The sequence below is a fragment of the Crocuta crocuta genome, unplaced genomic scaffold (genome assembly GCF_008692635.1).
Source record: "Crocuta crocuta isolate KB4526 unplaced genomic scaffold, BGI_CrCroc_1.0 scaffold303, whole genome shotgun sequence".
In the NCBI taxonomy this organism is placed as follows: Eukaryota; Metazoa; Chordata; class Mammalia; order Carnivora; family Hyaenidae; genus Crocuta; species Crocuta crocuta.
This window is the reverse complement of record NW_027528276.1, coordinates 2,873,739-2,901,325: the sequence shown is the minus strand read 5'-3', so window position 1 is coordinate 2,901,325 and position 27,587 is coordinate 2,873,739. Positions and strand designations below refer to the sequence as shown.

The 27,587-nt window shown below is 43.5% G+C and overlaps 1 protein-coding gene across 1 annotated transcript; it reads left to right on the top strand.

The window, feature by feature from the left end:
- The first annotated feature begins 1,430 nt into the window (after nucleotides 1-1,430).
- SF3A3 (splicing factor 3a subunit 3) lies at nucleotides 1,431-27,587 on the top strand. Its single transcript, XM_077753148.1, has 17 exons — nucleotides 1,431-1,622; nucleotides 1,943-1,990; nucleotides 3,677-3,729; nucleotides 3,835-3,940; nucleotides 8,072-8,144; nucleotides 8,506-8,597; nucleotides 9,992-10,074; nucleotides 10,744-10,882; nucleotides 11,355-11,423; nucleotides 12,074-12,141; nucleotides 12,302-12,409; nucleotides 13,391-13,460; nucleotides 15,919-16,083; nucleotides 16,179-16,289; nucleotides 17,704-17,794; nucleotides 26,261-26,316; nucleotides 27,295-27,587. The coding sequence occupies exons 1-17, from the start codon at nucleotides 1,527-1,529 to the stop codon at nucleotides 27,370-27,372; spliced, it is 1,506 nt and encodes a 501-aa protein (XP_077609274.1). The 5' UTR covers nucleotides 1,431-1,526; the 3' UTR covers nucleotides 27,373-27,587.

Sequence of the window (27,587 nt, the reverse complement as noted above, 5' to 3'; positions counted from 1 at the left end):
GCTCCAGGCTCTGAGCTGTGAGCCCAGAGCCCTAAGAGGGGTTCAAACCCACGGACCCCAAGATCACAACCTGAACTGAAGTTGGTTGCTTAACCGATGGAGCCACCCAGGCGCCCCCTTAACAGCTTTATTGAGGGGATGAGTTACATACCATAAAATTCACCCACTTTGAGTGTACAGTTTAATCAGGTTGAGCAAATTTAATACTGTTGTGGAACTATTGCCACGATCCAATTTGAGAACATTTCGATCTGGGCGCCTGGGTGTCTCAGGCCCTCTCTGACCCTCTCCCTCTCTCTCTGACCCTCCCCTACTCATGCTGTCTCTCTCTCTCTCTCTCAAAAATAAATAAAACATTAAAAAATTAAAAAAGAGAGAGAACATTTCGATCACCACCAAGTTTGCTGTCACTCAGACCTCACCTCCAGCGACAACCACTCAGTTTCCACAGACTTGCCTATCTGGACATTTCATCTGGATATAGCCTATGACATTTTTTGTGTATGGCTTCTTTTACTGAATGTGATATTTTCATGGTTCATTCATATTATAGCATTCCTTTACTGCTGAATAATGCCCCACATTTTGCTTGACTCTTCACCAGTTAATGGATGTTGAGGCTGCGACCAGTTTTTGTTGATTATAAATAACGCTGCTACAAACGTCTGAATATATGGGAATATGTCTAATTTCCATACCTAGAAATTGGCCTCGTTCTTTTTTTATGAAGCTGTATAGCATTTCACTGCTTAGATGTACCATATTTTATTTTTTATAAATTCAATTTTTTTGACAATTACCTTTTCAATGTTTATTTTTGAGAGAGATCAAGCATGTGTGCGCGTGGGGGAGGGGCAGGAAGGGAAAGAGAGAGAATCTCAAGCAGGCTCCCTGCTGTCACCACGAAGTTCACCGGTGGGTCTCCACCCCAGGATAGCAAGATCAGGACTTGAGCTAAAGTCAAGCGTCAGAGGCTTAACCAGTTGAGCCACCCACCATATTCTATTTAACCAGCCCCCTGCTTATAGACAATTAGGTGTCCTCCATATGTGAATTTCTTAAAAAAAAAAAAAATTACAGACAAGGACGCTGAGGTCCACCGAAGGGAAAAACGTTGTCAGAGGTCACACCGAAAGCTAAGGACTCAGGTCCAGGCTCCCAACTCCCATCCACGTTCTTTAACTACTTCTCAGTCGACCACGCCCCTGCCCGCCTCTTAAAAGCCGGGAAGCCGGCCCCCTAACCTCGGATTCCTGAATTTCTGGACGCCCTCTAGAGGCTCCTGCAAACCGCGGGGCCTCGCTCCGCCACACCTCCGGCCAGCAGGGGGCACTGCAGCCAGCTCGACGGCAGGGGCCGTGCTCTCCTGGCGCCGCTCCCTTTTCTTCGAGTCCCAGAGGCACTTCCGGCACCCGCGGAACTTTGGTGCCGCCGGACGCTCAGCGTAGGGCGCGGGCGCGCAAAGCGCCAGGAGTCGTTTCCGGCCGCGTCGGCTGTGTGAATCGAGGGGCCGCGGCGGACGAAAAATGGAGACAATTCTAGAGCAGCAGCGGCGGTACCATGAGGAAAAGGAACGGCTCATGGACGTCATGGCCAAAGAGATGCTGACTAAGAAGTCCACGGTGAGTGGGGCCTGGGCAAGGGCTCCGTCGAGGCCGGGCCCCATTCCGGTGTTTAACCTCGGAGAGCTTTCTTTGACTCTCAGACCCTCCCGGCGCCGCGCCTCTTTGGCTCTCAGACCCTCCCGGCGCCGCGCCTCCTGCCCTCTCCGGGGCTGCGTCTCCGAGCTGCGGCCGTGATTACGGCCCCCGGAGGCGCAGCGCCCCCCGAGGCCTCGGTTACCGCCGCTGGGACCCGGGCGGGAAAGCTCCGCCCTCGGGCGGCCTTTCCACCTTCAGAATTCCGGTTAACGGCGTTTGTGTTACCGTTTGCTCTTCTTCAGCTCCGGGACCAGATCAATTCCGACCACCGCACGCGGGCCATGCAGGATGTGAGTGCTCCGTCGTCTGCTTCTCTTTGGGTCGGGATGAGCTGGGAAAGAGGGGAGGCGGGGTGCGGGGTCTCAACCTGAGCCCTGCTGGCCCAAGGTAACCAGACTGATCGGTCGTGGGTTGTTGTCTGCCTGGAGATGTCCTCGCGGCTACCAAACCCGAGGATACTGACCTGCCCTTACACACCTCTGTGAATGGGGGCATCTTATTCATAGCATCCCGTGTTCCATGATGTGCAAAGAATAGTTAGGAGGAGTCCGTGGCCCAGGCGCAAAACGTACTATCCCTTCTCCCCAAAAAAGAGTGGGCGATAGTAGTGTTTTCTCCAGCAAGATATTGTTCTGAAGTCTTGGAAGTGTTTTTACCTACCAAACTACGTTCACTTCGTTCAGTTTCTTACTTTTGGAAAGTGAATCAAAACCAAAGTGTTGATGCTTGATGCTGAGTGTTAGGTAGATGAAGGTTCAGTATACTGTGCTCTTTACTCTTGCATGTATTTGAAATCTGTTTAGAAAAGATTGAAAGACGTGGGGCGCCTGGGTGGCTTGGTAGATTGAGCATCTGACTTCAATGGGCTCAGATCATGATCTCACAGTTTGGTTTGCGAGTTCAAGCCCTGCATAGGGCTCCACCACTGACAATGCATGGCCCACTTGGTATTCTCTCCCTACCCCCGCCAATCGTATTCTCTTGCTCTGTAAATAAATACATTTAAAAAAAAAAAAAGAACATCTAATCGGAGATTCTGATTTGCAGGAAATGATTAGTATTATTAGCTCCTGGTTCCTTATCTAAATTCCCAAATCAAAAATACTGTGAAAACGGGGGTGCCTGGGTGGCTCAGTCAGTTAAGCGTCCAGATCATGGTTTTGGTTCAGGTCATGATCTCACAGTTCATGGGATCGAGCCCTGGTAGGGCCCTGCACTGATAGCTTGGAGCCTCTTTGGTTTTTCTCTCTGGTTCTCCCTCACCCTCTCCAAATAAATAAACTTTAAAAAAAATACTGTGAAAACAAAGAGTTTCTGTGTTTTGGAGGGGGGGAGAGTGGGAGGATATGTTTTTGTTTTTAAATTACTTGGTGGCAAAACCTGACCTGAGCAAATAAAAGCCTTATTATGACCTTTATCCCACTTCATAAATGTGCATAGTTTTCGCTGTGGGATTACTAATATGTGTTCCAGATTCCAGTAGAGTTGTTACATAATATATACTCATTTTCCCAAGTTAAAAATTCCAAATTCTGAAACACATCTGGTCCCAAAAGTTTTGCAGAGGGAACTCTACCATCTTGAGTTTGAACCCAAAATAAGCTGTGAGATTTTTATTTAGCCTGTGTACTCAAGTCAAGTAGTGAAAATCCTCTTGAGTTACCCTTTTATCTTTGAGGGTCCCAGGTGAGAACTGACTCTCTTATGTGGCTGTCTGACTCTTCCAGGGAAAGTTAAGTATCGGTAGTATATAAATACAGGAACACTCCACCCTTCAAAACATGTCACTTAGATAGTCGTTCTTCACCATGACACATTTTAAAAACTGACCAGGAACCAGTGCTGTCTATTAAAGGTACCAGAAAGCAAAGGAGCTTTTAACACGACATCTGTCAGTGTTTCCCTGGCCTCTGACTAGTAAGCCCTATAGCCGTCCAGATGACTTTGTTCTGATGGGTTCTGTGTTCGCTTTTCAGAGGTATATGGAAGTCAGTGGGAACCTGCGGGATTTGTACGACGATAAGGATGGGTAAGTGCTCGTCACAGCTAGTCCAGAAGTTCATGTCTCTGAGGAGCCATGATTGGAGGACTGATTTTGTGCACTATGTTCTTTGGCTTTTTCCTGAAATTGCAGGTTACGAAAGGAGGAACTCAACGCCATTTCGGGACCCAATGAGTTTGCTGAATTTTATAACAGACTCAAGCAAATAAAAGAATTCCATCGGAAACACCCAAATGAGGTATGGTACTTAGAAAGTATTTTTTCCAAACCTGCCTGAAAAGCGCACTAAAGGAAAGGTGTGAGGAGAATGGAGATGCACCCTTTAGATCACCCTTCAAAAAAGAACCTGCAGGGGCGCCTGGGTGGTTCAATCGGTTAAGCATCCGTCTTTGGCTCAGGTGATGATCTCACAGTTCATGGGTTCGAGCCCCGTGTGGGGCTCTTTGCTGACAGCTAGCGCAGGGCCTGGAGCCTGCTTCAGATTCTGTGTCTCCCCCTCTCTCTCTGACACTTCCCTGCTCACGCTGCCTCTCTCTCTCTCAGAAATAAATAAAACATTAAAAAGAAGAAGAAGAAGAAAAAAAAAAGAACCTGCCATTTAGCTGCAAGGAGATGTTTGGCTGACATCCTACAACTCCAGTGCTTTCAGTCTCCCCTTCATCTTTAGACCAAGGCCATACTCTTCCTGGGTAGCCCCGGCCAATGACTGAGCACAGTGAGGGTGTTGTGGCCTGGCTCTTTCCATCCAGTGAGAGACTCTTATAATGAGTAGTCATTGGTCCATAGCTCCCCTTTGGGAAGTTAAAGACTAACTATCCTGTCTGAATCAGCGTAGGCTCTCCCTGCCCAGTCAAGCTCTCTCCTGTTTTTTGTTTTGTTTAAGAATTTGGCGGAGGGTGGGGGTGGGGGGGTGCCTGGATGGCTCAGTCAGTTAAGTGTCTGACTCTTGATTTCAGCTCAGTTCATGATCTCACAGTCATGATGACATGATTGTCAGGTCATGATCTGACAGTGCAGAGTCTGCTGGGAAATCTCTCTCTCTCTCTCTCTCTCTCTCTCTCTCTCTCTCTCNTTGGTCTCTCTTGCTCTCTAAAAAAAATAAACTGTAAAAAACTAAAAAATTTAAACAGTTTTAAAACAAGTTGTTTGTTTTTTTTTTATTTTTCGAGAGAGAGCGAGAAAGAAATGCAAGTCGAGGAGAAACAGAGAGGGGGAGAGAGAGAATCCCAAGCAAGCTCTACATTGTTAGTGTAGAGCCCGATGTGGAGCTCGAACCCACCAACCATGAGATCATGACCTGAGCTGAAGTTGGATGTGTAACCAGCCCAGCCACCCAGCCACCCAGGCACCCCCTCCTAGTTTTTACTTTTCATTGGCATTACCCCCAATAAGCTACTTGCANGTAGAGCCCGATGTGGAGCTCGAACCCACCAACCATGAGATCATGACCCGAGCTGAAGTTGGATGTGTAACCAGCCCAGCCACCCAGGCACCCCCTCCTAGTTTTTACTTTTCATTGGCATTACCCCCAATAAGCTACTCGCACTCCTAACTCTGTCTTAAAATTTACTACCTAGGGGATCCGACTAAGACAAGGAGGCTTTTCTCACTTCCAGGATTCATTGTACTGTCAAGGGGTTTAGCCCAGAGGTCAACTCTTCTATATCTTTCATAGTCTACTCCTCCTTTCCAATCTTATTTTATAATCTGATTATATTTTGACAGTGAACATGTCCCCCACTGTACTGTAATCGTATAAGAAGTCAGGGTTACATGTGCATTATATAGAAGCCATTGAACGTCTTGAGCAGCTGACCAGAGGATTTCTAGGGGGGAAAGGGAGTAAGGCCATGGCTGTGGGGGAAGTGGAGAGGGATGGGTCACAGATTACTCTGAGCTTTCATGCCTGTGTAACTGGAAAGTTGTTTGTTCCCCCGATGGACATAAGAAAGGTAACCCATTTGCAGTGGAAAATGAATTTTTATGTATGTAGCTTTTCAGGTGATAGTATATATAGGTAAAAGTGTCCCATGAGTAATAGATGTTAGGTGACTGAGGCAAGAAATAAAAGGCAAGAGATAAAAGCTTGTGATCTAGATCTGAGAATTATCTTAGATTTGATAGTTGAGGCCATGAATCATAGAGTTCTGAGAAAGAGGCAGTGTGAAGGTAGACTGCAGGCTTGTCCATGTGCCTTGAGGGCATACTGATGTCAATAAGGTACCTCAGTGAAAGGGAACCTGGGAACTCTTCCATCACAGAGGTAGTGTGTCTCGCTGAAGCTAAGCAGAAGAATTTCAGAAAGGAGGCCACTGGCATCACTGTTGTTGACGGGTAAATGCCAGGATTGCTGCTTCACTGAAGTAGTGGGAATGGAAATCTGGTCACGGGGGGCAAAAGTGGATCACGGGGAAGCAGAAGGATGGATTGGAGAACATTTAAAAGACTGGCAGAGGGGCACCTGGGTGGCTCAGTCAGTTAAGTGTCCGACTTGAGCTCAGGTCATGATCTCACAGTTTGTGGGTTCAAGCCCTGCATCGGGCTCTATGCTGACATAGACATCCAGCTTTGGATTCTGTGTTTCCCTCTCTCTCTCTCTGCCCCTTCTCCACTTGCACTCTGTGTATGTATATGTCTCTCAAAAATAAACAAACATTAAAAATTTTTTTAAAGACTGGCAGAAAAAAAGAGAGACAGGAGGATCAAAAGGAAGATGTACATGTTTTAAGGAACAGGTAGAAAAAGGAGACTGAAAGTACCAGAAAGAAGACATTGAAGTTAAGGGAAAGGAGATGAACGTGCTTTCTCACAGAAACATAAGTCTTCCCACCCTTTTTAAGTGTAGAGTGTGAAGTCTTGCTAACCAAGAGAGAAGACGCAAGTACCCTTCTGATGTATTAACCTTATTCTGGCTCTGGTAGAAAGGTGGTAAAGAGTACATAGTTTTAAAAAATGTTAGGAGGGAGACGCCTGGGTGGCTCAGTCGGTTAAGCATCTGACTTCGGCTCAGGTCATGATCTCATGGCTCGTTGGTTCAAGCCCCGCGTCGGGCTCTGTGCTGATGGGGCCTGCTTCAGTTTCTGTGTCTCCCTCTCTCTCTGACCCTCCCCTCCTCTGTCTCTCTCTTTCTCAGAAATTAAAAAAAAATAATAAAAAACTTTAAAAAAAATAAAAAATGTTACAAGGATGTCCAAGATACAGTAAGTGGGGAAAAGACAAAGGTCCAGTTATGTGAAAAAAATAATCTTGCACATGCCTGTGTGTGCTTGTACAAATGCATATATTTAAATATGTGGAACAGAGGTTTCCAAATTTTGGTGGATATATTTGAATCCTCTGGGGATCTTGAAAAAATATTGCTACCTTCCCTACCTTTCTGATTTAATTGGTATTAGGTGCATCAAGATTTTTTTAAACCACTCCTCACGTAATCCTAATGTTCAGCAAAGTTTGGAAACCTATTAAAAAAGGTCTCTTGGGAGGGGCGCCTTGGTGGCTCAGTCAGCTGGGTAGCAGACTTCAGCTCAGGTCATGATCTCGAGGTATGTGAGTTGGAGTCCTGAGTTGGGCTCTGTGCTGACAACTCAGAGCCTGGAGCCTGCTACGTTTCCTGTCTCCCTTTCTTCTCTTTGCCCCTCCCCCATTCGTGTCCTGTCTCTCTCTTAAAAATGAATAAACAAAACAAAAGATTTCTTGGGGTGCCTGAGTAGCTCAGTGGGTTAAGTGTCTAGCTCTTGATATCTGCTCAGGTCATGATTTCATGGTTCATGAGTTTGTGCCCTATGTTAGACTCCACACTGAGAATGTGGAGCCTGCTTGGGATTCTCTGTCTTCTTTCTCTTCCCCTCCCTCGTTCACTCTCTTTCAAAACACATAAACGTTTAAAGAAAAAAAAAAAGGTCTCTTAACACTGCTTACCTATTTTCAACAGAACTAATAAAGGGGGATTTGGGGTTTGCATTTTTTTAAATAATTTTTTTGTTTCTTTTTGAGGGAGGAAGAGAGGCAGACAGAGAGGGAGACACAGAATCAGAAGCAGGCTCTAGGCTCTGAGCTGTCAGCACATAGCCCTACACGGGGCTTGAGCTCACAGACTGTGGGATCATGACCTGAGGCGAAGCTGGACGCTTAACTGACTGAGCCACCCAGGCGCCCCTTCATTTTTAGTTTTTGTGAGCATGTGTTACTTTAGCAGTTTTTAGTCAAACAATAAAAAAAGAAAAAGGCAAGGTAATTGGAGAATAGTAGTAGGCTTATAATGAAAAATCAAGTCTAAAGTGTCAGAAGTTCAACTTTCTGTACAGCTTATTTCTATGACATTGCATTTATTTGTTGAAAAAGCCACATGATTTTTTCTCTTTCCCCTCAGATCTGTGTGCCAATGTCAGTGGAATTTGAAGAGCTTCTGAAGGCTCGAGAGAATCCAAGTGAAGAGGCACAGAGTAAGTAGGGTTTGCCCTTTGCCTCTAGCACTAACAGAAGTGCAGGCTAATGACCGAACCCAGATTTTCCCTCAGAGCCCCAGAGAAATTTGGAGCCAGGTTCTCTTGCCTGTTTTCTCTTTGCTGGTTTCTGGGCTATACTGACATCCTAAATTGGCCTTGGACAAAATACTGATTTTGTGCTACCCTAGCTCAGATTCACTGACCTGGAATATTGAGGGCTGTTCACTTCATGAGCATAGGGAGGACATTTGGGTGAAGGGCTATGTCATGAAACAACCAGCAGTCCCTTTGAAAAGCCAGGTCCAAGAACTTTCTTGGTCTTTAACGTCTGAACCTCTGATATCTTGGATTCTTTCAGACTTGGTGGAGTTCACAGATGAAGAGGGATATGGTCGTTACCTAGACCTCCATGACTGTTACCTCAAATACATTAACCTGAAGGCCTCGGAGGTAGGACCTAGGGGATCGTTTCTGGTTCTAGGGGTGAGTCAGGACATTATGCTGGGGCTCCTGGACAGGAAGCAATCAGATTATCTACCTTGTGTTTTGTAACCATTCTGTAAATCTTAAAGAGGTGATATGCTTTCTTGGAATGAAACAGTATTCGAAATGAAAAGTTTCTATAGTGAAAACAACAAGCATTTTATTTTATTTTTATTTAAGTACTCCCTACACTCAACATGGGACTTGAACTCATGACCCTGAGATCAAGAGTTGCATGCTCTACCAAGTAGCTAGTCAGGCACCCCAAGCATATTATTTTATTAATGAATTTTGTTGCTTATTAACTTACATAAGCATGTTTTGCTTTTGTAAATATAAAAAAGTATTTTTGAGGGAGAGTGCAGGCATGTGTTTGTGAGTTGGGGAGGGGCAGAGGGAGAGCGAGACTCTTACACAGGCTCCACACCCAGCATGAGATCATGATTGTGAAGTCGTGACCTGAGCCAAAATGAAGGGTCAGATGCTTAACCAACTGAGCCACCCAGGTAGCCTTAAAATATATTTTTTTAATACATTGAAACACAGGGGTGCCCGGGTGTCTCAGTTGGTTAAGCGTCTGACTCTTGATTTCCGCTGAAGTCATGATCTCAAAGTCGTGAGATCATTGGGCTTCACACTGAGTGTGGAGCTTGCTTGGGATTCTCTCTTTCTCTCTTTCTCTGCTTTGCCCTACTTTTGCCCATGTAAGTGACTCTCTCTCAGTCATAAAAAACAACCTTAAACACATACTGAGCTTCTGTGTTGGGTGCCTATAATACTGGGCATATGAAAAATATTAAAACATAATCCATTCCAGTAAAGGGTTATGTTGTGTCTTTTATCACAAGCATTGAGACTGAATGTGACCATCTCAGAAAGTTCACCAAGAAGTGTATGATGAAGCTCCTCATAGAATTGTGAGGAAATGTCCCAGGAGTTCAGGGACTATACTTTAAGCTCCATGAGGGCAGGTTTTATTCTCCTCTGTATCCATGTACTTGGTCCAGAGATGCTTAATAAGTGTATGAACAAATGGCACCTTCAGGACCATAGTTTAGGCTGCAGTGGGTGTGAGTTTTCAAGTGCCTCGCACGTAGCTAGTATTTGACAAATGTTTCTTTAGCTAACTGTTTGTTGATTTGATCTTTATTTTGCAGGATTCATTTCGTGTCTGGTAGTCTACTCAGAGCAGTGGAATTAACAGCCCACTAGTGCAGGAATTACACGATGGGCAAGAGAAAGACTGATATGAGCCAGGCCTTGTTACTTCGTTAGCACTCAGTTTTGATCTCCTTTATTGGAGACCGTGGCATGACTTGGTGCAGACACCTAATTGAATCTCTTGTCATTTCTCCTTTCAGAAGCTGGATTATATCACGTATCTGTCCATCTTTGACCAGTTATTTGACATTCCTAAAGAAAGGAAGAATGCCGAATATAAGAGGTGGGCTTTGCCAGCTGCTAGGCTCTACGGAATTTGATTAGGAGGTTATTTCATGTAAAGATTTGATGGCAGAGTTTTGTACTATATTGCCTGGAAGAAGGGCACAAGTGGCTTCCAGGTTTATTGGAGGATGTGGATTTTGGATGACATAGTTTAAACATTTGTCAGACTCTGGCTCTAGAAGATGCATCTGTTGGCACATCTATGGTCTTAACGCCTATGTTGTCCTTAAATTTGTTTCATAATGGAAGGAAGCCTCATTTAGGGATCTGTGTCTTTGGAGTTTAACAAAAAAAGATGAGAATTTCTCATTGTGACTGAAGCGAGCTGCCTGGCTCTGATGTATAGATGGAAAATTTTGTTTGTGTTTTTATGCCCCTGGATAGTGATCTGTACTCCTGACTTCCTCTCTTGTTCTCTTTTTCTTTTTACCTGAAATATTTTGTGTGAGTTAATTAGTTTTTGAAACTGTATTGTGAGGATGAAATGAGATCAGAAAGGTCAGGATCAAGATGACAGAAAAAGTCAATTGCAAGCTCCTTTTAAAATTTAGTGGTTTTCCTTTTAAAAACTGGTATCACTGGAATTATGAGCATATTTTACAAGACACAAAAGAATATCTAAAACATAAAGATGCTGTTTGCTTTCTCTGTATTTGTTCCTCTGTAGATACCTGGAGATGCTGCTTGAGTACCTTCAAGATTACACAGACCGAGTGAAGCCCCTCCAAGATCAGAACGAACTTTTTGGGAAGATTCAGAATGAGTTTGAGAAGAAGTGGGAGAATGGTACCTTTCCTGGATGGCCGGTGAGCTTCTGTGGGGCTGGGGGAGGGCATGTGAAGGAATTGAATTCTCTTACTTTAACATTGAGCCGCTACCTTTGGGCATCAGGATCCTGTGACTCCAAGGGATCCTTTGCCAGATATGTCAGGTTTTCTTTCCATTCGTACTTTGGAATGAGATTTGTCAGGGCCTCCTTGCCATTGGCTGAGCCCAGGATTTTCATCAACTATGTCTTTACCGCTGGGTGGTTCCTATTGACCAGAAACTGTGAAGATTATATGCTAGAAGTCTCTAGCATGTATTTTCACTCCTGATGATAAACTTGAGTTTTCCTGAACTCTCAGGGAGAGAATGAACCATCTTTCTTTGTCTCTGCTCTTACGAGCATTTGATTCTTAGTCACATATGTGTAAGAAGGGGGCCATCTACCACCTGGTGATTTAGAGATGTCTCCCTTGCCTTTAGTCTAAACATGGATCTTACTGTTCTTGCTAGAAAGAGACCAGCAGCGCCCTGACCCATGCTGGAGCCCATCTTGACCTATCTGCGTTCTCCTCCTGGGAGGTGTGTTTTCTTTCTTTTTTTTTTTTTTTTAAGTTTATTTATTTATTTTGAGAGAGAGCATGCACAAATGGGGGAGGGGCAGAGAGAAGGGGAGAATTCCCAAGCAGGTTCTGCACCGTCATCACAGAACCCAATGCGGGGCTCAAACTCCCAAACCGCAAGATCATGACCTGAGCCAAGATCAAGGTTGGACACTTAACCGATTGTCCCAACCAGGCATCCTGTTTTCTTTAGCAACTGTACTGGTCTTGCCCGTTCGCTCCTCAGAGGAGCTACTCAGTCGTCTTCTCTAATGCCACGAGCGTATTGTAAGACACCAGTTCCTGGAACCAGGCATCTATGAGGAATGTGGAAAGATAACAATAGAAAGCAAAAACTTAGCCAACTACTTTGAAAACCGCAAAATAATTCTAACTATTAAACCTTAATGTGGGTATTCACTACCAATATGATTGCATATGAAATTGACCACAGAGTCAGTCCTTTGGAGAATTTGAACTTAACTTCTAGACTCTGACCGAGGAATGTGTGGTTTTGCCCCAGCTTCAAGAACACCCACACACAAGCGGGCAAAGACCTAAGTTTGAGCCTTTTGTTGTTTCTCAAAATCTATTTATATAAAATTATAACTTGTCTCTTTTTTTACGTAGGAGTTGGCCTCCCTGGGTCTGGACAGATTGAAATCTGCACTCTTAGCTTTAGGCTTGAAGTGCGGTGGGTAAGAAACGGCTTTTTCTATCAGATCTGTCCCATTTTACTGTGTGTTTGCACGATAACTGACTCTGAGTCCATTCTTCTCTGTTACTGCACGCTACAGAAGTATGCAGGCCCATATGATAAAAGAACTCTGAAATCTTTTGCTCCTCCCATCCCCTTAGAACCCTAGAAGAGCGAGCCCAGAGGCTCTTCAGCACCAAAGGAAAGTCCCTGGAGTCACTTGACACCTCCCTGTTTGCCAAAAACCCCAAGTCAAAAGGCACCAAGCGGTGAGTAGCTGGGGTGGCGCCTCGGTGGATAGTTGTAAAATTTTATTCCCATGCCGAACTTTTCCCACAGCAGCCTATTTTATCACCATTATTGATTCAGAGAGATCTAGCGTGCCCTTTCTCTCTGCAAATGGCAGTCCTGTCATTGTGGTAAACCAAGGACAATCTGTACTCTGGTGATTGAGAGCAGCTCAAGTCTCTAATGTTGAAACTACTCTAGGTGCTTTTTGTCACCTCAGGGAGAGATGGAGGCTAAATAGGTTCGAGAAATATTCTTCTAGGTTTATTTTTGCTGTTGACAATTGAATCTTTTTCTTTTAGAGTTGACACTGTTACATTAGTTTGAGGTGTACAACCCAGTGATCTGACAGCTCTCTGCTTTGTGCCGTGCTCATCACAAGCATACCTACTATCTATCGCACTGTTAACAGTTACAATGCCATTGACTATATTCCTTATGCTGTAATTTTCATTCCTGTAGTTAGATCTGTTCTTGAGACCCATGCTCATACAGGAAGTTTTTTAAATACGAGTTTCTGTAATTCTTAACAACAATTCTGAAAAGTAGCAGTTATTGCTTTTTTTTTTGTAGATAAAGACTCAGAAAAGTTACGGAGTGTGCCCGCCATCTCAGTTACTGAGTAGCAGCATCAGGATTTGTGCCTAAGTCTGCCCATCCCAGAGCTTGCCTCCTACACCACATTTCCTGTATAGATTATGATGGTGGAAATTTAAATATCTTGATGTGTTTTGTACCTTCTAGAATGAGGTCATGGAGGAAGCTTCTGTGCATTCTAAGAAAGAACCTTAATACTTATGTCAGCAAGTCCTAGGCTGAATAGACCATTTGCTTTCACAGCATGACATTTGTCACATGCTTGTAGTTTTTAATGCACCCTTAGAATAAATGTTCCCAGATACAGGGGATAAGGCATTGGGTGAAAGAGCCCTTGAGTGATGCAGCTTGTTTCTTGTTTCCAGAGACACTGAGAGGAACAAGGACATTGCCTTCCTAGAAGCCCAGATCTATGAATATGTAGAGATTCTAGGGGTAAGTAATGGACTCTGCTGAGACCCATAAATACTATAAGGTATAGGAGTCAGAGAAATGTGAATTTTTAGGTTTTTTGGGGTTTTTTTTTAGGATCAAAAGAGAAAGGGCAGGTATTTACTTCAGCAGAAAATAGGGTTCTCTCAGAGTACTTGGCCCTTTAGTGAAATCCCGTTCTGTTCTTGAGTGCCATTTGTTAGGTGATGCTCCCAAGGTTGCCCAATTTCCATGAGGCCAAACAGAGAATAGATTCCCCTCTCAATATAGTATCCAGAATGGTGTAGGTTCTTGGCCTGCATTCCAGAACACACCTAGAAGATGACCCGGGAAACAAACACTCAGAAGGCAAGTAGGAGAAAGTCTACTTACAGCAGTTTTTCAGGTAGGACTTACTATGAAAAGACATTACTTACATATTCAGAAGGTTATGAGGAATTTGCTAGGGCTGGAATGTTAGTGGTACAAAGCTGTCTGTGAATATTCTTTCAAGAAAGAGCTGAAGGGTGGGTTGGGAGTGGAAAAAGGCCTGACCGGACCAGGATGCTTATCTCAGAGAGTAAGGAGGAGAAGGGAAATGACTCTTTCAGAGAAGAGAAGGCAGACGAAAGGGTAGCACTTATCCAGAGAAGGTGGTCAGGGTCTCTGGGAGTCCTACAGAAAACCAGCTTTTCGGATAGGTCTGCTATGTATAATTTTCTTTTTTTTTTTTTTAATTTTTTTTAATGTTTTATTTATTTTTGAGAGAGAGGTAGAGACAGCATGAGCAGGGGAGGGTCAGAGAGAGAGGGAGGGACAGAATCCGAAGACAGGCTCCAGGCTCTGAGCTGTCAGCACAGAGCCCAACGCGGGGCCCAAACCCACGGACCATGAGATCGTGACCTGAGCCGAAGTCAAACGCCCAACCGAGCGAGCCACCCAGGTGCCCCCAGCTATGTATAATTTTCAACTGCTCTCAGAGCCTTTCCCTTTACGGATGCTCAGATGGCCTTTTGAGTGGGTGGCTTGACTCAATAGCTTGTTTATATGTCTTTGTTGCCATGGATGTTTTCACCCTGACTCTGTTTGAGGACCCCGCATGTAATAGCTATAAAACTAGAGTCACCTGTTGGTTCTCAGCTGTTTTCAGTAAAAGGGTGGCTAGGTGTTGGAACCTGGGGACACTAATATTCCCCACAGTGAACTTGGGCTGTGCCTGTACGGTCAGCAGTCTGAGTTGCTAGTCCTCTGAAGACGATTGGGAGGCTAATTTGTACCCATAGCAAGGTGTACACACAACTTTTACTTTCTCCCTCCTTTGAGAGCACTTTGGTTTTCCTGCCAGCAGGTGGCACCACTCTCTAGACTTCCAGCCAGAATGGTTTTCAGAAGTTGCTCTCAATATTACTGGTATGATTTTTACTATTACCTCCCCATTTATCGATATCTGTTGGTTTCCAGACATTGTACTACATCCTTGGATACAATAGTGAATGTGACACAGCTTCTTGACCTTGAACAGCCCACTTTGTGGTTGGGGCAGATCGATAACCGCAGCACAATGTGATGCTTGCTGCAACACTTTGAGACTGCAGTTTCTAATTAGAAAGAGGGAGAACAAATATTCTAGGAAGGGGAAACAGTAAGGACGAAGGTAAAATATCATGAAGAGAAACTAGGTATTAGGAATTAATGAGAAAGTCCGTGTGCATAGAGTGTGCCTTATAAGGGAGGGAGTGGTCAGGGAGTAATTTGGAGAGTTATGCTGGAAATTTGGACTTTGTTCTTTAAATAGTAAAAAGCCAATAAAAGTTTTTTTAAGCAGGGTGTGTACCATTAGTTTTTTGGTTTTTTTTTTTTTTTTTAGTGTTTGTTGATTTTTGAGAGGGAGAATGTGAATAAGGGAGGGGCAGGGAAAAAAGGGATCAGAGGATCTGAAGCAGGCTTCACATGGACAGCAGAGAGTCTGACACGGGGCTCAAACTCACAGATGGTGAGATCATGACCTGAACCAAAGTCAAGCGCTTAACTGACTGAGCCACCCAGTCGCCCCAAGTGTTTTTGTTTTTGTTTTTAAACACACAAATCTGGGAACAAAATGGAAGTCGGACTGGAATGAGGAGAAACTCAGGGCGAGTTAGAAGGTTGTCATCTTCATAAGGAAGGAGAAGAAAGGACTACGTAAGGAAGTATTTTTAGATACAGAAAAGACTTCTTTTTCTGTTGTGCTGTGACAGTTTGTAGCCTCAGATAAGTGGCTGAAGCAAGTGACATAAAACCTTTGACTTTTTCCTTCAGGATCAGGGAGAGCCTATCGATAAAGAGTTCTGATCTGAAGGCAAGACTTGCCCTTATTGTACAAGCAAGAAAGTCATATCCTTGGATATGAGGAATCGGCAAGGGTTGTAGGAAATTAGGAAATTCCCCTTCTTGTTCTGCACTACTTTTCTCTGACTTCCCTCTTCATTTGTGGGCCTGACAGGAACAGCGACATCTCACTCATGAAAATGTGCAACGCAAGCAGGCAAGGACCGGAGAAGAGCGAGAAGAAGAAGAGGAAGAGCAGATCAGTGAGAGTGAAAGTGAAGATGAAGAGAATGAGATCATTTACAACCCCAAAAACCTGCCCCTTGGCTGGGATGGCAAAGTATGTATATTCCAGCACTGCCACCTTCCCATTGCCCTTTCTGGAAGCAGGTGCAGACACTCCTCTGATACTGTTTCTTGTCTGGTCTCTTTTAGCCCATTCCCTACTGGTTGTATAAGCTGCACGGTCTAAACATCAACTATAACTGCGAGATTTGTGGAAATTACACCTACCGAGGTCCCAAGGCCTTCCAGCGGCACTTTGCTGTAAGGAATTCAGAGCCATTTCTCCTGGAAATTGAAGTATGAAATATGTAACTCTCAAAGAGGATGCCGGAGAGAAGCATTAGCGTCCAGAGCTTAAAGAAAGCATGAAGGAGTGGATCTAAAGTCCAGCATATGACATTTGACCTTTGGCTCCATACTAGCCTAGAATTACCGCTAAGATGGTTTCTGGAGGCCTTCTGCCACTGCTGTTTGAACCTCATTTCCTTTTTCCCTTGCTGTTTCTTATACTTCTCTCATCATATCTTTCTGCCACACTTTAGGCCATCCTCTGACTCCTTGGTCATTTTTCTACCCACTGCTAGTACACAAGACCAAAGAAAGAACCAACCCCCTCCTTTTTTGTGACTTAAATGGGCTTTTGCTTCTTTGAAAAATAGGAACTAAGAGAATGATATTTATCAAGTAATTTTTGAGACAAGGCATTATCTGGGTAGAACTCCAGTAAGTGGATTCACCCTTGTTGTGTTTCTGCCTGTGGTTCTTAGGGCTTGGAAGGAAATTTTACAGCTGGAAAAGATTTGCTAGACCAAGGATAGAGAATTCATATGAACTCCTCTCTCCCTCCCTCAGACATCCATGCTGCTAATTGATCCCTGGGCTTTTCTGTTGAGCCCCTGAGTAGTCTCTGAATCTTTCTCAATATTACCTCCAATGCGTTGGAATTGGCATCCATGGCAAAGCCCGTGCCATTTGCCATCCCTGAGCCCAAATTGTCATCGTTTCTCCCTGCTCTCTTTCACATCCTTGCTTATCCCTGGTGAGCAGCCTTCTTTATTTACAAAGGTGACACTCACCTGCCGTCAGTAACGCTTACTCATACTGGTGGTGGGGAGTGCATGGGACGTGTCTAGTTACTTAGAGTTGTGGTGTTTCCCTGTGGTCTTGACACAGGTTTTATATGGACTATTATTTGATCTGTATCTAGAATCTTGGTTTTATGTACCAGCCCAGTGAGGAAAACAATGCAGTGCTGCTTTGAAATAACTTCCTCTTGGGGCGCCTGGGTGGCTTAGTCGGTTAAGCATCCGACTTTCGCTTAGGTCATGATCTCGCGGTTTGTGGGTTCGAGCCCCGTGTCGGGCTCTGTGCTGACTGCCAGCTCAGAGCCTGGAGCCTGTTTCAGTCTGTGACTCCCTCTCTCTCTGACCCTCCCCTGCTCACGCTGTCTCTCTCTCTCCTAGAAATAAATAAAACGTTAAAAAAAAAAAAAATTTGAAATAACTTCCTCTTTTCAATCATAGGCAGTTGTTTACACACGTGAACTGCAAAAGGAGCACTGTCATTAGGTGGAGTCTTTTACACGGGGTCACGTGAAGGTTTCTGAATAGAATGGAGTTTGTGTTCTGCGTTCAGTTATTCCCACTTCACATTGTCCTTCTACTCTCTTCCCCAGGAGTGGCGTCATGCTCACGGCATGAGGTGTCTGGGCATCCCCAACACTGCCCACTTCGCTAATGTGACACAGATTGAAGATGCTGTCTCCTGTGAGTATGCCTTATTGACTGTTCCCTAGGCCAGCCCTGCGCTTCCCTGCCCCAATTCCCTGCCCCAGTTCCTGGTGTGTCCAGGTCCAAGGGCGGCAGCAGCTTGTGACTATGGAGAAGTTTCTATAGTCATACAATAAATACGTTTTTGACTGTGGCCTTTGAACTCCTCTGTATACAGTATGAGTGAATGGGTATGTATGTTTCTCTGAATTCATTTTAATGTGTTGGAAACTGCAGATGTGAAAGAAAAATAGAAATGGTCTCAGTTTATTTCTGAGGTGACAGGGCAGATACACAGAAACAAGGTAGCAAAATAACTTTTGCAGAAAGGACAGAGTGCAAGACATGTCAGGAGACGTGTTGTTAACCTTACTCATGCTCCCTCTTTTGCCCGGCGGTGGTATCTTTTCCTGCCATTCGCGTTGCTATGAAGAAAGGAGTACTCCCCCTCCACTCTGTGAAACTTCTGGTGGTCCCCGTCAGGATCATGTCACACCACTCAGCTGCTTGGCCAGTTGACTCCTTTGGCTGCATCTCTGGAGTTGTTCACATCCATTGCAGAGACAAATTAGAAATGACCTTCTAGAGGTGCCTGGTGGCTCAGTCGGTTAAGTATCCATCTGACTTTGGTTCAGATCATGATCTCACAGTTCGTGAGTTTAAGCCCCACATTGAGGTCTTGGCTGTTTTGTTTTTTTCGTTGTTGTTTTTTTTTTCTTTTTAATGTTTATTTTTGAGAGAAACAGAGTGTGAGCGGGAGCAGGGCAGAAAGAGAGGGAGACACAGAATCCAAAGCAGGTTCCAGGCTCTGAGCCAGCAACAGAGCCCGACACAGCGCTTGAACCCACAAACCATGAGATTATGACCTGAGCTGAAGTCTAGTGCTCAACCGTCTGAGCCACCCAGGCGTGCCTCAGGCTCTCTGCTGTTAAAGCAGAGCCCACTTCAGATCATCCGTCCCCCCCCTCGTCCCCTTCCCTGTTCATGCCTGCTCACTCTCTTTCTCTCTCAAAAATAGTAAAAACAAAAAAGAAAGAAATAACTTTCTAAAGAGCTCTTTGAACAGTGGTGACTGCACTTACCCCAGTGAGCATTAAAGGACACATATAATTGTCAAAAATGTGTGTTGTATGCCTGAAACTCCTAGAATGTTGTATGTCAATTAAACAATTGTACTTCAGTAGGACAAAAAAAAAGCAACAACCCTCCCTGATCTTTCCTTAGCTTGTGGATTCTGGGAACTTTTTCACTTAGTGTTTTATGTGCAGTCAGCTTTGGGGACTTCTCGCCGTCTTGTTTTCCCTTATTCATTTACAGGTAATGATTGTACTGTGTCTCCAATAAGAATTATAATGTGTTTCATTAGCAGATCATCAAATAGCTTCTAATTTACTTTTCATTTTTGCCCTTCGCTTTGTTGGGATGAAATTAAAATAGTAACAAAGCCTTATAGAATTATAACTGGAATTTTTAATGCAGTCTCATTTTTAGATGTATTTTTTAGCTATGCATCAGTAGTAAGTACGTCACAGTTGATTTTTTGTGTGGCTTTTTAAATGTTTATTTTTGAGAGAGAGCAGAAGTGGGGAGGATGGAGTGGATGGGGAAGAGGATCCGAAGCGGCTCTGTGCTGACGGCAGAAAACCTGATGCAGGGCTCGAACTCATGAACCCTGAGTTCATGACCCGAGCCAAAGTCGGATGCTTAACTGACTGAGCCCCCCGGGTGCCCTTCTGTATTTTCTTATGTCCCATAGTTTGCCTGAATTAATCTATTATTTTTGATACTGTGAGATTGATATTGACATCATTTTAAGCTTAGGGTCATACGAACTGCTAAAACAAAGTGAGACTTTCATTAATTTTGTTCCATGTTTGTTAATTTTTGTCACAGATAGTATCCTATGCATTCCCTCCAAGTCTTACGTTAAATAGAAGTAGGTGAGGGGTGCCTTATTTTGGCTCAGTCAGTTAAGCATCCAATTTCTACTCAGGTCATGATCTCATGGGTCATGGGTTTGAGCCCCACATCGGGCTCTGTGCTGACATCTCGGAGCCCGGAGTCTGCTTTAGATTCTGTGTCTCCCTCTCTCTCTGCCCCTCCCCCACTTATGCTCTGTCTCTCTCTCAAAAATAAATAAACATAAAAAAAGGAAGTAGGTGATAAGTCATTCTTACCTGTTGGCTGTTGTGTTTTTGTTTTGTTTTTTAAGTTTTCGCTTATTATGATGACAACAAAGAGTGAGAGGGAAGGGGCAGAGAGAGAGGAGAGAGGGAGAATCCCAAGCTGGCTCCACACTGTCACAGCAGAGCCTGACGCAGGGAGCCCCCATGAACCCTGAGATCATGACATGAGCCAAAGTTGGACGCTCTCTCAGCCGACTGAGCCACCCAGGCGTCCCTAACTGGTTGGTGTTTTTAAAGGAAATGATGCTGTACATCCACACTGATTTTTTTAAGATTGGCTTATGGTTTTATTACCACATTTCACAAGAGAAAGATGACAGCATTTTTACCACTCTTTCTTTTATGGCATTGGATTAAACCACATTCCTGGATTATTGCATACTGGTGGTAGATATTCTTTTAAAGCCGTTATTATTTATCCTATTAGGATTCTGTTTAGAAGTTTTGTATTTACATTCATAAATAAAAGATGTGCTTCTTGTTTTCCTTTGAATCACTTGTCAGATTCAGGGATCAAAACCGTATTTGTGACATAAATGGATGGGATTACACGCTACATCTTCTTGTCAATTTGAAACTTGTTTATAGTTAAGTAGAGATTTCTTCTTCATACAGAGGGACCGGCCTGAGAATATTCTTCAGTTAATAACCTATACAACTCCTTGATTTATTATGACAAAGTGGAAACCAAGTGCTTTATTTCTCTTCTGTTTTATTTACTTTTTCCGGCCAGTACTTTCTGTAATCTTATATATATTTTTTTAATTCTTAAGTCTTTAGACAAGACCTTTGCCTTACGTTTCTTTATTCTTTCTAATACGGGCATTTAGAAGTTGATGTCATTTGTTTAGGAATCCATTAGGAATATCCATTAATGATACGTTTAATTTTATTTATTAAAGATGTTATTTTTTTTTTAATGTTTTGTTTATTTCTGAGAGAGAGAGAGACAGCATGAGCAGGGGAGAGTCAGAGAGAGAGGGAGACACAGAATCTGAAACAGGCTCCAGGCTCTGAGCTAGCTGTCATCAAAGAGCCCAACATGGGGCTTGAACCCACGAACCGTGACATCGTGACCTGAACCGAAGTTGCATGCTTAACTGACTGAGCCACCCAGGCATCCCTAAAAATGTTATTTCTGATTAGACTTTTTAATTGTACTTGATTACCTTTTAACTCCATTGTATTTATTCCTGTATTTCTTGGCCCATGCAGTAGGATAGAGAATTTTTGCCTTTAGAATGTATTGTATTTTTGTGTCCAAGTGTATAGTCTGATTCATTAAAGATTTCTCTACACCTGAGAAGAAGTGCTTCTCTCGTATAGGCTGTTTTATCTTCCTGCAGTGTTCAGAATCCTTAAATTTCGTATTACTTGTACTTTCGCATTCTGATAGGGATATGTTGACATTCTTAGTTATAATTAAATTTATCTCCTGCATTTCTACCAATTTTGTATGTATTTTATGTTGTTTGAGCCACATAAACTCAATATTATATTTTAACTTTACTGATTATTCCCATTGTTTTTGAAATTCCCTTTATCTGATGGCTTCTGTTCTTTTTTTTTTTTTTTTAAATATTTTATTTTTTTTTGGGATAGAGAGAGTGTGAGCAGGGGAGNAGCCCGGTGCGGGGCTTGAACCCATAAACCGTGAGATCATGACCTGAGCTGAAGTCGGACGCTTAACCGACTGAGCCACTCAGGTGCCCTGGCTTCTCTGTTCTTTTGTGATTGATTTAAGACCAACTGTTTTCCAGTTATCATTTTTTTTAACCCTAGTCACCAGTACTCATCAGTGTATAGGCATATTTATATTAAGCCTTTTATACTTCATTGTATTAATTGATCTGTTTGTACTTAAGTTCTTTGCTGGAAAGGTTATCTTGTTTTTGTTTTTTGTTAGATTTCTCATTTACATGGATTAAATAGTAGACTTCTATCTATTCCTTTTAGATAGATATTCTAATATTCCTAAACTTGCAAATTTCAGCTAAGTTTATTTCTATTACTAATTTTTTTTTAATTTTTTTTAATGTTTTATTTATTTCTAGGAGAGAGAGAGTGACAGCGTGAGCAGGGGAGGGTCAGCTAGAGAGGGAGTCACAGACTCTGAAACAGGCTCCAGGCTCTGAGCTGGCAGTCAGCACAGAGCCCGACGCGGGGCTCGAAACCACGAACCTCAAGATCATGACCCAAGCGAAAGTCGGACGCTTAACCGACTAAGCCACCCAGGCGCCCCTCTATTACTAATTTTTGTTAGCTATTAGTAATATATATTGTTTGCTTGAATTATTTGTAGGAGGTAATCATATCTTGATGACCTGTAACACTGAAAATTTTGTTTTTTTCCTACTCTCAATGATTCAGTCAGCAGGATATATTCTATGTCTTTAATCTTCCCCTGTTTATCAATATTATCACCTTGTTTTTTAAAAAGTGGCTTTTCTGCTTTCAGATTCATGTCGTCTCTTGTCATGATCTTTTACCCTCGAACTTGGTTGATGGATTCTGTCAAGTTCTTTACGTTTTGGTATGTTCTGTTTCAAGGCTAAAGTTGGTTCAGAACCACATTTCTAATGTGGTTTTACGTGGCGGTTAAGTGAAGACTCTGGAGAGGCAGCCTGTAAGTGTTCAGATTGTGGCTCCACCGCTTGCTAGCTTCTGGGACACCAGGCAGGTTACCTCTCGATGCCTCAGTTTCCTTATCTGTAAAAGTGGGTGGTAATACTATACATACTTGACAGAGTTGTCTTGAAGGTTAAACCAGACAACGCAGGTCCAGTGCTCACCACCGTGGCTGACGGCAGTGCAGCGTGCACCCAGCGAGGGGGCACAAACCGCCCCCACCCCCGTCGTCTCCACCTGCGGGCTCCTCTGCAGGTCCCATGACAGGGATCCAGTCACCTTCATCTTTTCACTCAGGGTTTATTTTTAATACTGCTAGCTGCTGCTTAGAGTGCCTGCTTTATGCCAGGTCAGCGGGCAGTGTTTTACACTCACTAATCTTCAGAACAACCAGTGAAGTAGTAGGTCACCCACATGTTCAGAAGAGGAAAGTTAAGTAACTTTTTCAAGGTCCCATAGTTTGTAAGTGGAAAAAGCCAGGGATCAAACTCTCTTTCCATTATGCTAAACTGCCTTCTTCCAATCACCTTCACCAAGTAGATTCTTTTAGAGTTGATCATTGGGCGCCTGGCTGACTTAGGTGGAAGAGCACGTGACTCTTGATCTCAGGGTCATGGGTTCGAGCCCCATGTTGGGTATAGAGATTAAATAAATAAAAAAATATTTTTAATTAAGAATTGATCATTGAGTTGATTCCAGAAAGAAGTCTCATGAATTCTCCCCTTGGATACTAGATTTTTAGAAAAATTTGTTTTTTTCTAGAATATGGTTGGGAGGTTCATGATGCTTTCATTGCTCAAATTATTTTCAGAATTTTCTCTTTATTCAAATGTCTGTTTACTCAGTTTCACATGTTTTTATTACTGACACTTCTTTGATTTGTTGTATCATTTCCATTTGTCATGGCTTCCCTTGATATTTTTAGGTTCTGTATATAACGTGAATAGTTTTATCTCTATCTCAGGATCATTTTGTCTTTTCATTTTTTTCCCCCACCCTCAGTTGATCATTCATAGATTTATTACAAATTTATCATCATTTCTCCCCTTCTCCTTTTTCCCCCAGGCATTTGTTCCTCCTTTAGAGTATCCCAGATTACCTCTCTGGCTTCCTTTCAGACTTTCAGTAACAGATCAATGATTGGATATGTACCAGCTCCCACAAGATTGTGACAGGCTTTATCTCTGATATCTCACTAATAGTTTGAATTGAGGTTACTTCTGTTGTGTAGAATTTCTGCAATTTTTCCTCATTTCCTGTTGGCAGTATGATCTTTTTTTAATTAAACCTGGATTGTCCTTTTTTTTTTTTTAAAGATTCTGAAGTAGACATCTTGGGAATTTTTGGATATAAGGAAGAGAGCCGATGAAAATGAACTCCACGCTCTCTACCCTGTTTGCAGTAATAGGCTTATTCAGCTGTGCCTTTCTCTGTACGTACACCTTCGCCACTTCCTTGTATCTTCTGGCTGAGTTCATAGGAAGGCAACTGTAGCCCTTGCTTCGATGCCCTCCTCAGCCTGCCATTGCCCAGCTTAGTCAGTGTCTAACTGTCCCCATTTCTAGTACCCAGGCAGAGACAATAGGTTGATGTGGCTGGGTCTTGTGCCATCTGTAGTCCAGTAAGCTGGGTCTACAGTAGTTAGCAGCACAAGTAGTTACTTGTTAGATACAGCTGCTCCTTCCAGAACACACTGAGAAAACGTGTTCCCTAATAAGGGAATGGGAGAGAAGTAACCATTGGTTTAGCTTTTACACTGGATCTACTTGCTGGTCTTTGATTTAGATCTTTCTGTTAACAGTTTTCTTCTGGAGTTTTTAGTCAGGAAAGAGGTATTCAGCACTGTCATTTAAATTACAGTTATTTTTGTTTTTTAAGTTGAAAAAACAGCCAAGAAAAAGCCCTGTGAAATTGCCCCCAGAGATGCCCATTATTTAGGTGCGTGGTCACCACTGACCAGTATTCACTAGATGGGGCACCTGGGTGGCCCAGTCTGTTAGGCGTCCGACTTTGGCTCAGGTCATGATCTCATGGTTCGTGGTTTCGAGCCCGTCGTCGGGCTCTGTGCTGACAGCTCAGAGCCTGGAGCCTGCTTCAGATTCTGTGTCTCCCTCTCTCTCTGACCCTCCCCTGCTCACACTGTCTCTCTTTCTCTCAGAAATAAATAAAAAACATTTTTAAAAAATTAAAAAAAAACAAATCTAGTTAACTAAGAAACTAACAGCATCAGGTTCAGTTATCACCGTGGTGTTCACAGTAATAGCATAAGAAATTTAAAAGGTTTAATGACCTCTGTGGACATTTCCTCCGAGAGCAATTGCTTTGCTAGATTGTGATATTCTGTCTCTGGCTTTTTATTGAGTGGGCTATGTCCTCAAAAACAGGAATTTCCATTTGTTCACTTATTCTTAGTGAATCCACCCTGGTGATCCCATGCTTTTCTAATTGTTTTCGATGTCTCTGAAGAGTAATATCCCCCTTACTGCTCCATAGTTTCCTAGATCCATTTTTTTTTCTTTTCTTAAAAAAAAAAAATGACAATCAAAAGAAAAATCACCATAGCATTTCCAGTCTCCAGTATTCGCTATTCTGGGTTGGATTCCTGGGTTGGACATAGAACGTGACAAGACCCTGCCCTGGGTCCTTGTAGCACATGATAAATTTTTCTGTTCATTTGTGATGTGCTTATTATCTGGGCCTGAAGACTTCAGCTAATTTAAAGCAATTAGGAAGGAAGGACAGGATGAGGTATCTGTGCCAGGCGTAGAGCTAAGCACTTTTTCCTATGTTGTCTACCTCATCCCCTGTCTAAGGCTTCAACTTGTTCTGTATGGTATTTCTTTTAATCTTGTCAAGTTTAGAGTTGCTCTTCTCGGGAAATGTGGAAGCGTATAGGAATCAAACAGTTGTGCCTTTTCTGCCCCTGGTACTGTTTTGTCCCCTCCCTCAGCGGACCTGTCCCAGCTGTCCCACGTACACCTCTCTTCTGAGAAGACACCTTCCAGCAACAATCTTAACAGAGTTACAGCTTTCTTTTCTGGCTTAGGACCTGTCCTGCCCTGAGTACGTGTGTGTTCACAGAAGCTATGGTAGTTTCTGGAAATGTTTGCTTCTTCTCATCTTCTTTGGGATAATTTGTTATTGAACTCTCAGAATTCCTATTTTCATAACTCTGGTGTTTGCTAAGCCATCTTATCCTTCAGATTCTTTGGCCATGATAGTTCACCTTTTTCCCCTCTTCTGAAGCTTCTGGTATCTACAAACCAGGCTTTAAATAAACATACTTGACCATGCCTAGTGTTCCCTTTCTCTTCTGTATTGAACTTGAAGACCATAAGGTCACTTTCTCCCATAATTCTCATAGGTTGTACCACATTAACTTCTTCCTTGAAGGGTGTATCAGTTCTCTGTTGTAAGAGGGCTTTGGTTATATTTGATCCAACATTTTTTCTATAGCAAACCAAAGATGATGGTAAGTTTTGCCACAGAGGGGCTTTCATCTGTAGGTGGTCCAGAACTGAAATTCTGGTCCAGGGAAGGCAAAAGTCTTGTCCAGAGGGATCTTAGTGGGGACAGGGATGTTGTAACACTTGTCTGCCTGGTGAGTATTTGGTCCAGTCTTGATTGCTGCTCATTTTTCTTCCTACAGTGTGGGCCAAGCTGAAACTGCAGAAGGCATCAGAGAGATGGCAGCCTGACACTGAGGTGGGTGCTAACATGGTGTTGGGGACAGCATCAGGTGACAGCTCCCTCACCGTGTGGAAGGGAGGTGAAGGGTGCTCCCTGGTTCCCTGTAGTAGCGAGTACTGGCCCAAAGTGCCAATATCTGTAAATTGGCTCTTGATAATGTAAACCTGATTTATCTGTGTCAGACTTTAAATGTGTATCTGAAGACAGGTTGTATTCTGCTACTGAAAGTGTGAAGTGGCAAGCAAGAGTGCCCGATGTCTGGCCCTGCTGTGAGGGCTCATAGGATAAGAAGTTGTGAATCCGTATCGTAGGTCAGGTCTCCTTCGAGGAAAGCATCTAAATGAGAGGTGATACTCTCTTGTGGGGTGAAGAGGCATCCTTGTTGGTCTTGAGGTAGTCCTCCCAAGGAGCACAGTTCAGAGATGAGGACTGACATGTGTGAAGTGGGGTAGCTATTCCCTTTCTCCAGGTCACTAGTTTCCGGTATCCCCTCCCCCTTTTTTTTCTTAGCAGCCAAAGCCATCTTTAGACCGTAATTTAGAATTCGAATATATGAAATAAAATAAAGGAGAACTGCACTGGATATGAGGAAGCTCAGCCTTCTTGACCTCCCTTTCAACTCCCCAGTGGCCTCTGGGCAGAAACTGAAGGTTCTTGGGGATCATTTGAGAACTGGTATCTTAGGTCACCCTTTCTCAACCAGGCGTCATCATCTTAAACGCATAGAGTGATTTGAATGGATGGTTTTCTCAGGTATCCCAAGGATGGGAACTGGTGTCGTTCTAGATGTCTAGGATGCGTTAGTTTATGACACGCGACGGAAGCCTTAGGGCAGTCGGGTTCGGTGGTCTTGCAGATCCCCAGACCCCGGGTGAGACACGCTGTCCTAGCTCAATGCCATGAAGGCAAGCCAGGGTAGCTCAGGTGCCCTGGGTTTGCTTCCAGACATTTCTCCCAGGAGGCACAGCTAATAGTGTGCCCCTGTCCTTTCAGGAAGAATATGAAGACTCCAGTGGGAACGTTGTGAATAAGAAGACGTACGAGGATCTGAAGAGACAAGGACTGCTCTAGTGTTCAGGGACGTAGCTCGGCTCTTGGGTTTGCCCAGGCTTCCCTGAAATCTGCATTTTCCATTCCTCCCAACCAAATGCTCCTAAGACTCTGTGACTTGGTCTTAAGGTCTAGCGTGTGTCTTGTGGGGGGAAAAAAGCAAGGCATGCTGGCAGATTGCAGGGTTCAGATGTGTTTTATCTTTGTTTTATATTAAAAGATTCTGTCAGAAAATA